The sequence below is a fragment of the Camelus bactrianus genome, chromosome 24 (genome assembly GCF_048773025.1).
Source record: "Camelus bactrianus isolate YW-2024 breed Bactrian camel chromosome 24, ASM4877302v1, whole genome shotgun sequence".
Taxonomy (NCBI): Eukaryota; Metazoa; Chordata; class Mammalia; order Artiodactyla; family Camelidae; genus Camelus; species Camelus bactrianus.
The window spans coordinates 7076717-7088182 of NC_133562.1; the positions used below are offsets into that span (position 1 = coordinate 7076717).

Here is an 11466-nt window from a genome sequence, read left to right on the forward strand (position 1 = left end):
AAGAGAAGAGCTCATACTTGATCTTGGTTCCCAGGCTTGTAACAGTGTGAACAGTAGGGTTGAGTTTGAGGTCATAATGGGGACTCCAATTGAAATCTTGTAAACAGTTTAGGGGGACACATTCAGGCCAAATTTGGATATAACGCAACTGGAAGTTAACTTGGGGACCCACCGTTACTGTCAGCTAGCTGCTGTGATTTTATTAATCTCTCAGTCATGCACCTGAACTTATTAGACTCTATTTACAGGATCACTCTCTTTCCAGAAGCTCCTTAAACAGAGAGAGCCAACTAGAACGTACAAGTAAAAAAATAATGCTAACTGTGGCCTTAGTGACGTAAAGAAAATATTGCAAATTTCAAAGAATCTAATGCCCATCCTGAGTGCGTACAGCTTATCGATGTATTGATTGCTGTGTACAGACAGCATGACCTGTTGCTCATTTAATATGAAAAAAAAAAAAAAAAACGGTCCCAGCACACATGGATGACTACACATGTTGCCAAATTCCAAATCTAGGCAGTCTCAAACTTTAGTGCCCCTTAATCTAGGGTTTTTATTAAAACACAAATTCACTGATTCTGGTGGAGGCCTGCGATCTGCATTATTAACAAGCCCCCAAGATGAGTCTGCTGCAGAAAAACATTCTTTCGAAAAATACTAGGTTAACTCCCACGTGTTAAACTCTCCCTCAACTGGTGTGCACGGTCCATTTTAGGTGTTCCGTAAATATGTTATATTGAATCAATGTCCCCAGCCCTAGCAGCAATATGGCACATATTATGACTTCTTGGGTACCTTAACATGTCAATCCCTCCAAAGAGAAGCCACCATTTGAGTCATCCCACGTAAGAGAATATAGAAAGTCACTATATACATTAACTTCACTTGAAGTCAGCCAGTCTGGCTTATCTCTATTTTCTCAACAAGTCATTAGCCCTCAACTAAATAAATTATCTTTATTTTTCTCCATTCTTCTGCTTACCACACTAGCACACTAAATACGTACTCAACAACTCCGTGGAGGACAGCATGGGCGTGGTTTAAAGATGGAGAAGGAAAACTTCCAATGAAATCAGATGTAAAAATCAATTGTACTGCATTCATTTATTTTTTTTTACTACAAATGAAATCTCTAGATCATAAGCACCTCTTTATATGATTCTGGGCCTTAAACACTGAGCTACGTTACAAAGATAGTTTTTAAATCCTGGCTGATCTGCGCTGGTCCTTTAATACTACTGTGACATATTTATTGATTTATTCATTGTATACACTAATTTCAGGATGAAAACTTGTAATTTAAATTAAATTGTATGTGACTTATTATAAGTGGCTTTTTTTTAAGGGGAGGAGATAATTAGTTTTATTTATTTACTTACATTTTAAGTGGAGGTACTGGAGATTGAACCCAGGACCTTGTGCATGCTGGGCAGGCACTCCACCACTGAGCTATACCCCCTTCCCTATAAGTGACTTCTAATACATTTTTTAACCCAGAAATGGCAAGGGCTCCAAAATAAACACCTCTGAGAAATTTATGGGAATTTCATGTGAAGGCTTTGCTTTAAAGTTTGTTAACAATAATTAATAAAATAATCCAAAAGTGACTTTTCACATTTTGCCCTGGGCTTCAAAGTACATTTTCTTTCAAAGATATTCTGCTTTTGCTTACTCATGCTCTTTTTCCTTCTATCCAAAGCATTTTAATCAAAGATAGTTGTTTGTAGATCTCGAAAAACATTTTAAAACCTCCACAATTGAGTATTTAAGTCATTTTTATACAGAACTTTATGGAGACCAATTTAGTCTGCAGAGTTACTTATAACAATGTTAGACTGCTATTTTAGAAGCGTAACTAATACCCAGGTACTGTCTCCCACAACTGGACAGCAACTTTCTGAATGCTGAGCAATGTATTTACACACTAGGGGATGGAAATTAGCCTAAACTGAGCATCCTATAAAGGTTCCAACATCTGTGCCTATTTATGAGCTTAACATCTTCTTAGGCATCTCCATCTGAATAGCTAGTTTAAATTTTTAGTCGAATTCAATAACCCATCAAGCAGATATTAAAGTACAGTTTATGAAAATACATGGAAGATTAAATATATATTCCAGACATGAAAAACCTTACGGCTGCTAAAGAAATATGTAATACTTTAAGAGATTTTAAAGTAGTTATTTCCTGAATACCTTTTTTTCTTCACACATTAGACGAAGTTGCATTGTTTACAAAAATTTATTCATACAAATTTTACACACTTTATATGACAGTTATCAAAGTCCTAGTGATAGATATCATGTGTGTAATAATACTTGGGTAAGATGCTTTTATACTCAGTTGCACACAAAATAAGAGCTTCAAGACTAACATCTACCTAAATTATCACTATATCATAAATCTGCTCCAGGTTAGTAAGGCTCTTGGCATTTCTAAAAAGTATACAAAAGATTAAACTGGGTGATCACTGTAAATGCTTGCAACTAGCCACGGGGACACTAAATTAGACTTCATAAAGAAAAGGTTAACTAGAGCCCTATTTCACCACTAACAGCTGACACAAATACAGAAAACTCTGCCCGTTATCCAAGAAACAAATAATTAAGACTAAAATGCAAGCCGATGTGTTGCAGCATTGTAGGGCCACTAAATAGCCATCTGTGATTCGTGGCGATTTAAAAGGCGAAGAAAGGCACTAAAGCTGCAAACTGCTTCCTGTGTCACATTGCCTGAGGAGACTACAGAATTAAAGAAAGATTGATCCCACACACAGGACTCGGGCATAGATCGAATGCCTCTGTGCTTTCACTGTTTGCAATATGATCCCCTGGCAGCATCCATCCCGCCTGGGAATGCAAATCCAGTTCTGTTTTCATTGATTTGTGACTTCATACTGATCAAATCCGTAAAGGAAAAGGAAAGGTCCTTTAAACTTTACAAGTTAATGTTTACTCTTCTTTTTCTACCCCCCCCCAAAGAATTGGTGCCTGAAATTTGGGGATTTGGCTGTCTGGTTTGCCTGTTGTTGCTTCATCTGGTTGCTGGGTGAAGGTTCCTTTGTTTATAGAGATTACTTGACAGATTCAAGGAATTGATAGGAAACAGACAGACCTGCTTTCTGTAGCCAAGAAGGATACAAGGGGACATTCTCAGGGGCTGTTGGAGCTTGCTTACCTCATTCTTGACCACAAACATAAGATAGTACTCATACATATGAAGATGAGGTTTAAATAATTTATCAGTACAACTGAGCAACATGTGAACACTACACATGCTAATATGACAAAGGTTGGTTTTATGAAATAAATTTTACTAAGCAATAAGCCATAATGTAGAAAAATACATTTTATCTACAAACTCAATCAACAAGAAACAAAAGATTCATATTTACTGCATCATTACTTAGTGGTAACTACACAGGGGTTCCTACACTTTACAATAAGTGCTAGCATCAAACAACAAAAAAAGTAAGAAGCATTCACAGGTTTCAGAGAAGTGAATGAAAAACGGTAAACAGTGCTTAAACATTGCGGAGGGTGGGAAAGAGGCATCTTCAGAAAAACACGAAATAAAAGGGTAGCTCCCACAGAGCAGGGTTCAAAGGGAAGGATCCCAGCCATTGCACAAGATGAGAAGCATGGACAGCACTGGAGAAAAACACATTGTACTTTGCATCCATTTCCAATACCCAGCGCCCAAAGTCAGGCAGGCAGGGGACCTAAGGTGGGGGACTCCACTTACCCCCAGCTCCCAGACCTGGGGCAGCCCCAAACCAGCCCCTTTCCAGGGTCCTGCTCCTACTGCCTTATGCTCTGCCTCTTCCAATATGCCTACATTTCCTTCACTGTTTCAATTGCCCTAACCTTGGGATAGTGGGTTCCCTGGAAGTACAGAAAAGGGAGCTTCCTATTCAACTCTCTCTCCTCTGTACAATCCCCCAACCCCTCCCCCAGGGAGTGGTATGAATTCTGGGGAGAAGCACAATTTGGATCCAGCTGTTGTTTTATCGGGAGAATTTCCTTCTGGGCTGAGTCTGAAGAGACACAAATACACATAAAAATAGAATCAAAGAAAGCTTAAGTATTGGAATTGCCACCCAGCAAGGGGCACAGTGCCTAGCTGAGTTCAGCTGGGACTGAAGCAGCCTGCCCCAGAGACTCGCTGGGAAAGAAAGAGTGCCCTTCAGCATTCTCCCAAATCATACCTCAAAATCTCCCTGGAGCAGGGCATCACTGTTTATGTACAGTAGCAAATGGTCAGTATTAATATCTTCAGTCCTGTCGTGGATAAAAATACTATCCTTTTAATTCCAGTTTACAAAAATAGGAGTACTATTCAAAACAATGATTGTCTATTTCTCTATTTATTTTATATAAAAACAAACAGCTCAGGCGAATTTTCAATCCTTGTGCACACTTTGTACGAACTCCTGTCTATTATACTTATATATATTCTTAATATACATTTGTAATATATATATATATCAATATCAATAATTGGTCCACAAAGTATATCTGTGCATTCTCTAGTGCTTTGTAAAAAGAAAAACAGTATTATTATCAAAATATTCATTTAATGGCTTTACTTCATACATAAATACATGTTTGGATAGAACACATGAGCGATGACTGTTCAGTCAGTTGGGAAAATGACGTTTCATTGTGTCAGGGCTGTATACACAGGGTAGCTGGTAACTCATCGCTACAAATACGCTATTCGGCGTCCTTTGTTTTTAACCCTTTGTTTATACCTTTTCCCTAGGACAGCCGCCAAGTATTTCTTAACAGCCATTTGTTTCCGGTAGCGGCTGTAACTGTCGGTGAAGATTCCGTCCGAGTGGCGCTTGGAGAGGGGCTCCGAGTCGTCGTCCGCGCCGCCGCCTAGGTTCCCACTGCAAGGAAAGGGGTCAGGAAGAGGGTGGCGGGGCGGGAGACACAGACTGAATAGCTGCGGGGAGCAGGCGGGCCCCACCCCACGCGGGAGCCTTCGGGGAGGGCGCGGGCTGTCAGGGACCACCGCGCCGCCTCGCTCCGCCAGACAGCAGCCGGAGGGAGGGCTGCGAAGGGAACCCCTGACTCCTCCCTCCCTATCGAGGATTTCCCGGTACTAAGGTCTTATAGACGGGGCCCCGGAGTGAGGTCCAGGACAAAGGCAAGCGATTTAAGCCCAACCTCTTTCCAAACGCTCTGAGATTTGACCACCCGTGCTTTTGTGCCCAATTGTCCTGTTTCTCTAACTTCCCACGTACAAAGAAAATAACCAAAGAGCCCTAAATGCCACGTTGGCTGCTGCTATTTCACTTTACATAGGTCAGGCAATTCCTAGTCAGACATGAGTACACTTCTGCACGCTAAGTTGAAACACGTGATAGTAATATAAGTCGACAGGCTGTAGGCAATATTTTTCATCGCATTAATTATTCATTGCGAGAAATGAAACCTGTCGTCCCATGGGTTTTATTAAAACGTTGCCTTCTGCTAAGAGATGCTTCACGCGAGCCCTGTGCTCTGGATTTGTCTGGCACGAGCAAAAACTGTGTCCAAATTTGAGGCTTTGTTTGTTTCGATTTGAATTTACAGTAAAAGAAATGCGAGCAAAAAGAAAGTCATGCTTAGAGAATATTCTAGCAATCGTCCCACTAAGCCTGAAGGTTTTGAAGGCCTTGTTGGGGAAGGGGGGTACCCTCTCTTTTTTTAATTATTCAAAACGAATCAGACTCCCTGGTTTTCCTGCCCTCCCCTTTCCTCGCCCCATTCCCGAGTTCTCTGACTAAACTTAAGGCGCGGTCTCCGAACCTTCACCTGTGGCCGGGAACTGGCCCGGCGCAGACGCATCCTCAGCCCACGTGCACGCACGGACGTAAAGCTGCACCGCCCCCCCCCCCGCGCGCGCTCGTACCGACACCCATCTCGGCGCGCGCGTGCTATCGCGCGCTGGTTAACTCTTTCGCAAACTCTTACCCCACGCCCTTGGCCATGAGCGTCTGCAGGTATTTTCTGGCGGACAGCTGGTCCAGAACTTTTCGGTAGGCCTTGTTAAGGATCTCGTGGGCGACATCTCTAACAGGGAGGCAAAGTGCGCACCCGGGGTCACAAACTCTGTCCCCAAGTGGCCGCCCCAGCACACACACAACCCTCACCCCGGTGGGCACGCGCACCAGTCGGTGCTCAGGAAGGCTAACAGGGAAACCTCCACAGGCAGAGCACTCGGGAATAACTCTTGGGATGTTCCCGTAAATGAGTGCCAGGTACCGGAGTTCGTCCTGCCCTCCCAGGACCTTGGGTGTGGAGTCCGGCCCGGGTGCGCACTCACTGCCACTCCTTGGGCCACAGACCTTTCAGTCCCCACGCGGCCCTCCTGTCCACTCAGACTAACATGCTACTAACTTTCTGTCGCTTTCGTGGGAATCAGCCGGGGAGAAGAGGCTTTAGGGCTTTTATGAAAAAGAATCTACTCCGTGGGCCGACCCCCTGCTCTTCCCCCTTCAGTCCGGGGCGGCGCGGACTTACCTCTCCTCCGCGGGGTAGTAGAGCGCGTAGGCGTCGCGCAGCGCGGAGGCGGGGCTCCCCACGCCCGGCGGGTCCGAGTCGTAGAAGTCCTGCAGCGGGCTTCCGTCCTCGTCGTACGCGTCGTCCTCCGGCCTGCCGGAGTAGCCGGGGGCAGAAGGAGTGGTCAATGCAGGTCCTTCTGCGGCTCTGCGAGGACCTGAAGACCCCTAGGGGCTCGCACGACTTTCTGTCTTCCTAAAAGCCCCCCTTGGAGAACTGCGTCTTCTCCGGGTGGGTTGGGGGTAGTACACCCAACAAATTCCCAACCCCCCTGTCGCGGGGAAAGGTTTCTCTGCCGGGGCCGGGGCCGCGGCCTCAGCTGGCACTGGGAAGCGGAGGCTTCTCCGCTGACCTCGCACACCTGGCCGCGGTAGAGGACCGCCCGGCTCCCGGCCTGGTGCCTGAGCCAACCTCCACAAGTATCCTCGGGCGGGTACGAGAAAGGCCCTGGGAGACAAGGCGCTGGCCAAGCGAAGACCGGATGGGGTAGGCCCGGAGCCAGAGAGGGTGGATGGCTGGGGAGTCAGGCGGCCAACGAGGCAGCCACCCCCACCCAGCCTCCGAGCCCAGGGGAGCCCTTCCCCGCGCAGATGTAGGTCACGGAGAACCTCCGGCTTCTATTTTGGGCGGGAGAGGATCTGGCAGGAATATGAATAATAGATGCCCCTGAATTTAGCCTGTTTGGCGGCGGCTCATTCTGTGGCGTCTCCCCGCCCTCCGGTGCCTCTCGCCCGGAGAAAGTGCTAGGCACGCGGGACTTTGAAAATAGCTGGGGGTGAAATAGGCCTTTTAAGTACAGTAAGTAGTTCGCGCTAATCTGTCAGTGGTGGCGGTACGGCAGAACCGCATTTCAACCCCCATGCAAAGGGAAAGGGTCAGCGGGTCAACAGGGATCTCGCAATCGCCCTCGTCTACTGCCTCAATCCTTGATATAGGACGCGAGAGGTGGGTTAAAATACAAAAACCCCTCGCTTTTGGCTTCTGGAGAGACTCGGAAAGCGGCCAAGGCAAGTAGCACTCTTTAGAAGAGGTTAGTCATACTTCATTACTCCGCTCGCCTTTCCACCATCCCTGAAGAGGTAAGGGCGAAGCAGGCACATGCCTGCGCCCGCCCCATACCCAGCCTTTCCTCGGCGACGCGCCTGGATGCCCTGGCCCAGCTGCCCCACGTTCCCGGTTCTTTCTGGGCACTGCCATCCCTGTCCCATGCCCAAGTGCTGGAGTCCTAATGCCGAAGCCAGAACCCTCTTCGGCCAAGTCAATGGTCAGCGGCCCCTAAGACTAACATACTTGGGCGCGGCTCGGAGGAGCAGCTTTGCGGGCAGAACGCGCGCTCCGTGCCACCGGGAGCCCGTTGGACCGCGTGGCGCAGACGCTGCGCTGCGGGGCGAGCTTCCACTCTCCTGCGGACAGGCCCGGGACTTTAGGGCTGCGGCGGGGAACCCGGGCATCGCCGACCAATTAGAAACCAGGAATTAAGAAAAATCCAGAATTACTCCAACCTGGGGTGGGTAGGGCTACCGTCCCGGTACTGGCTGCCTGCTAGCTTTCTCTTCCTCCTTCCTAGCATCCGTTTCTCCCCCTCCCTCTCAGACTCATACTTGTTTTTCCATCTCTCACATCGCGTCTTCTTAACTCTACTCGGCCAACACTCCCCCTCCCCAAGACTCAAAATGCAGGCGTAAAACGTTATCACTTGAGAGAAAGCTCCTCCAGTGGGAAAAAATCGAATAGAGGTGAGAGGGAGAGCAGAGCAGAGGAGAGGGAGGGAGACCCCGCCCCGATAGTCCGGAACAAGCTGTAACAAAGCAAAGTCCACAGGAGCGTCGCTCTCCAGCCCCTCCAACCTGGCTCCATGAGCCGAAGTTCTCCTAGCTCCAGCTAAGAATAGGAAAAAGAAGTCAAGCTCCGGGCCCTGCCCTGCCCCCCTCCCGCGGGCGGGGCTGGGGAAGGGGAGGTTTCTCCAGTCCGCGGAAGTGCGCTCGCTCCACCCGGGCCCCTAGGCTGCGGCGGGCTGGGGGAGGGGCGCGGAGCCCTAGTGGAGCCTGCCCTTGTCCTCGGGCTGAGCCAGGGACGGGTACCCTCGGCCGGACCCAGGCTGGCGGCAGCGGAGTGGTGGTGAATGGGGAGATGGTCGTGGCCCGGACCGAGGAACTGCAGGAAGGCGACCACGAAGAGGTGTCAGGGGAAGGGAAGCCCCAGCCTCAGCTCAGCCCGGGCGGCCAGCACTTACCTGATCCCAGGGAACCGGAGTCCTGCGGCGGCAGGTGAGCAGTAAACGCTGCTGTGCATTATTATCCCGTAAACCAGCAGGGCCAGCCTCGCTCCGCTACACATGGTCATTCTGCGCAGGACGGGAAAGAGAGCACACAGCACTCAGGACTAGCTTGCCTTCTGCCCACCAAACCCGAGAAACTCCCCGAGCTAGGGGAGGGATGGAGCTCACCTCCGGCTCCCTATGTTGAATACCGCCTAACGACAACCCGCTCGCCTGCCTCTTCCTTCTCGCTGTAGTTAGAAAATGCATGTATATGTGTAAACCCAGTGCCCAATAACTCGCTAGACCAAGTGAGAAGGATAGCTAACTCGTGCCCTGAAGCCGGCGAAAGAACTAGCTGTCAAGTGAGTTGTTTGGTTTGGTAAGATTTTCCCCCCCTTACCATTCAACTCTTACCGCTGCTAGGAGAGGGTTTGCTGCCAAGTAGGACGGCCGGCAAAAGGCTTCTCCAAGTTTCTGCGCTGGAGTCACAGCTCAAGGAGCATCACGGTCTGGCGTTAGTGTCTAAGCAGAAGCCGCCGGAAGGAGCAGCAGCAGCAGGAGGAGTTGGAGGACTTGTTTGCTGAGGCCAGTATTCTGTTCAAAAGTTTGTAGATGCACAGAACTAGGAAGGAGGGTGACACCGAGAGAAGGCGAGGAGAGAGATGTAGAAGGAAGAAAGAGGAGGCGACGAGCTAAGCGGGGGTGGGGGGCAAAGTGGCCGTAAATCCACCGGGAGAAAGAAGTGATAAGGAAAGAGGAAAAGTCGAAGAAGGAGAGGAAGGAGAGAGAGAGGGCCTCGGCGCGGCCGGAGTCTGTGGGAGTCGCCCGGTCAGGCAGCTCCGCGAGTCGGCAGCGCCTTCTCTGTTCAGAGGCCCCTCTGGCTGCGTCTGAAGCTTTGGCTTCTTCTGCTGCTGCTGCCGGTGGTTACAGAGGTGACCGGCCCTCTCCTCCTATTTATATGTGCAGTTAGCAGAAATCTCTCAACATGGTTTTAGGAAAGCCTTCCTTGTCAACATCTGTCTGCCTATGGCCTTTAAGTACAGAATATTTTGTTGCACTGTTGCGCTCCGATTTTTATTCATGGAATGACTTCCTTTTTTTTTTCAGTCACGTAATGATCGGGTATCAGAAAAAGACGTCAGCATCCAAGTCCCTCAAGGAACATATTAACTATTCTGTGCTGTCCTCTAGGATGATAAGATCCGGAGTCATCGACTTCTCATAAACACCTTTCACTCATACAGTACAATTTTTAAGAAGTGTAATTATTTTATTTGTTTTCAGTTTTACCCATTTCTCAAGGATGGGTAAAAAAATTATAGGACTTTAAGGATTGTGAAAATCGTGGTTTTAACTATGTCCCTATTATTTCTTTTTGCTTTTTCATCAAGCCCCAGCAATCAGAGCTCTGGTCTTTGGAATTAAGCATCATCAAGCTCTCCTATTAATAAATTTAATTTAGATCTCCTAATTTTTTGCGTATGTTCTTTTAGATGGACAATTAAATGTGGGAGTCGTTTTGTTTTTAAAGGAAAGTCTTGGAGGATTTTCAGTAAATCGCTAATGAGTCTGGCTGTAGTTGACAGTCTGGCTCTAAGTAGATTGATTAGAGTTAAAGCCGCGTCCGGAGCATGGCCTGTGGAGCTGTCCAGGCTTTGAGTGCTGAACTGTTTGGTCGCAGATGCTGCAAACATTGAAAATTGCCACTAGTTTAGTTTTTCACCAGAGCCTCTAACTCTGAAGATTTTGTCCTGGTGCCTTTATTGTGGCTATTCATGGTCCAAGTCATCCTGCTGTTCAGATACATCCCTCCCTTGCAGTGTCCATGAATGCTGAGAACTGTCCAAAATCTGCCTAGATTTGAGTAAAGAGCATTCTATTAGACCTGGTTTTGTAATCTCTAGATGGCCTGTGCCTCTTACTAATTTAAAACATTTCAATTGTGAAGTTTTATTTTCCACAACAAATAAAACTTTAAGAATCTGGCAGTGAGAAGTGTGTTTTTCCCCTTTATTTACAACTTGAGTTCTGTTTGGAGGAAATACAGACTTGGAAGCACGAGAATTCCCAGTACAAGTTCACTTGCTGAGGGTTTCTAACGGGAATCCCTCTATTGGGGATTGTTAAAATTTTTTTAACTGAAAATGACTTAGGGAGAAGAAAGCAATAAGGGAAGACCACATCCACCTGGAGGCTTCCAAGTCCCTGGGTAATTTAAGAAGATTCATAAATTTCTACTCCAGTAAGAGAACTCTAATCTATTTCTTTTAAAAAGGAAACAGAGCCATCGATAACCATTAGCGTGCATTTTAATTATTTGGATCTTATACAGAAATTAGAGGAAATGCATTTAGTGAGAGTATTTCCTGTTACTATGATTTAGATCTAACAATAAAACAAGCTATATTGGTTCTGCATGCTTTTTCTAGGACAAAATTATAATGCTTCTCATTCTCATGCCTTTCCCACTCTCTTATTTGAGATTTAATACTTCCTCCAAGAAGACAGTTTTGCTTCGTCCTGGCCATGATTGTCCAGAAACTGCCACTGCCTCTTAGTTTGTTCCTGGGGATGCTCCAGATTGCCTTTCTGCAATAAAGATTCAAACCACATCTACATGGGGATATACCTCTTTGTCTCCACAGCATATGT

General features: G+C 47.2%; 1 protein-coding gene across 1 annotated transcript; it reads right to left on the reverse strand.

Moving 5' to 3' along the window:
- Positions 1-2088: 2088 nt before the first annotated feature.
- On the reverse strand, positions 2089-9676 carry ADCYAP1 (adenylate cyclase activating polypeptide 1). The gene is made up of 5 exons (XM_010958072.3): positions 9229-9676; positions 8788-8898; positions 6516-6647; positions 5967-6065; positions 2089-4897 (listed from the first exon to the last, which is right to left on the reverse strand). The coding sequence occupies exons 2-5, from the start codon at positions 8895-8897 to the stop codon at positions 4708-4710; spliced, it is 531 nt and encodes a 176-aa protein (XP_010956374.1). The 5' UTR covers position 8898; positions 9229-9676; the 3' UTR covers positions 2089-4707.
- Positions 9677-11466: the final 1790 nt, after the last annotated feature.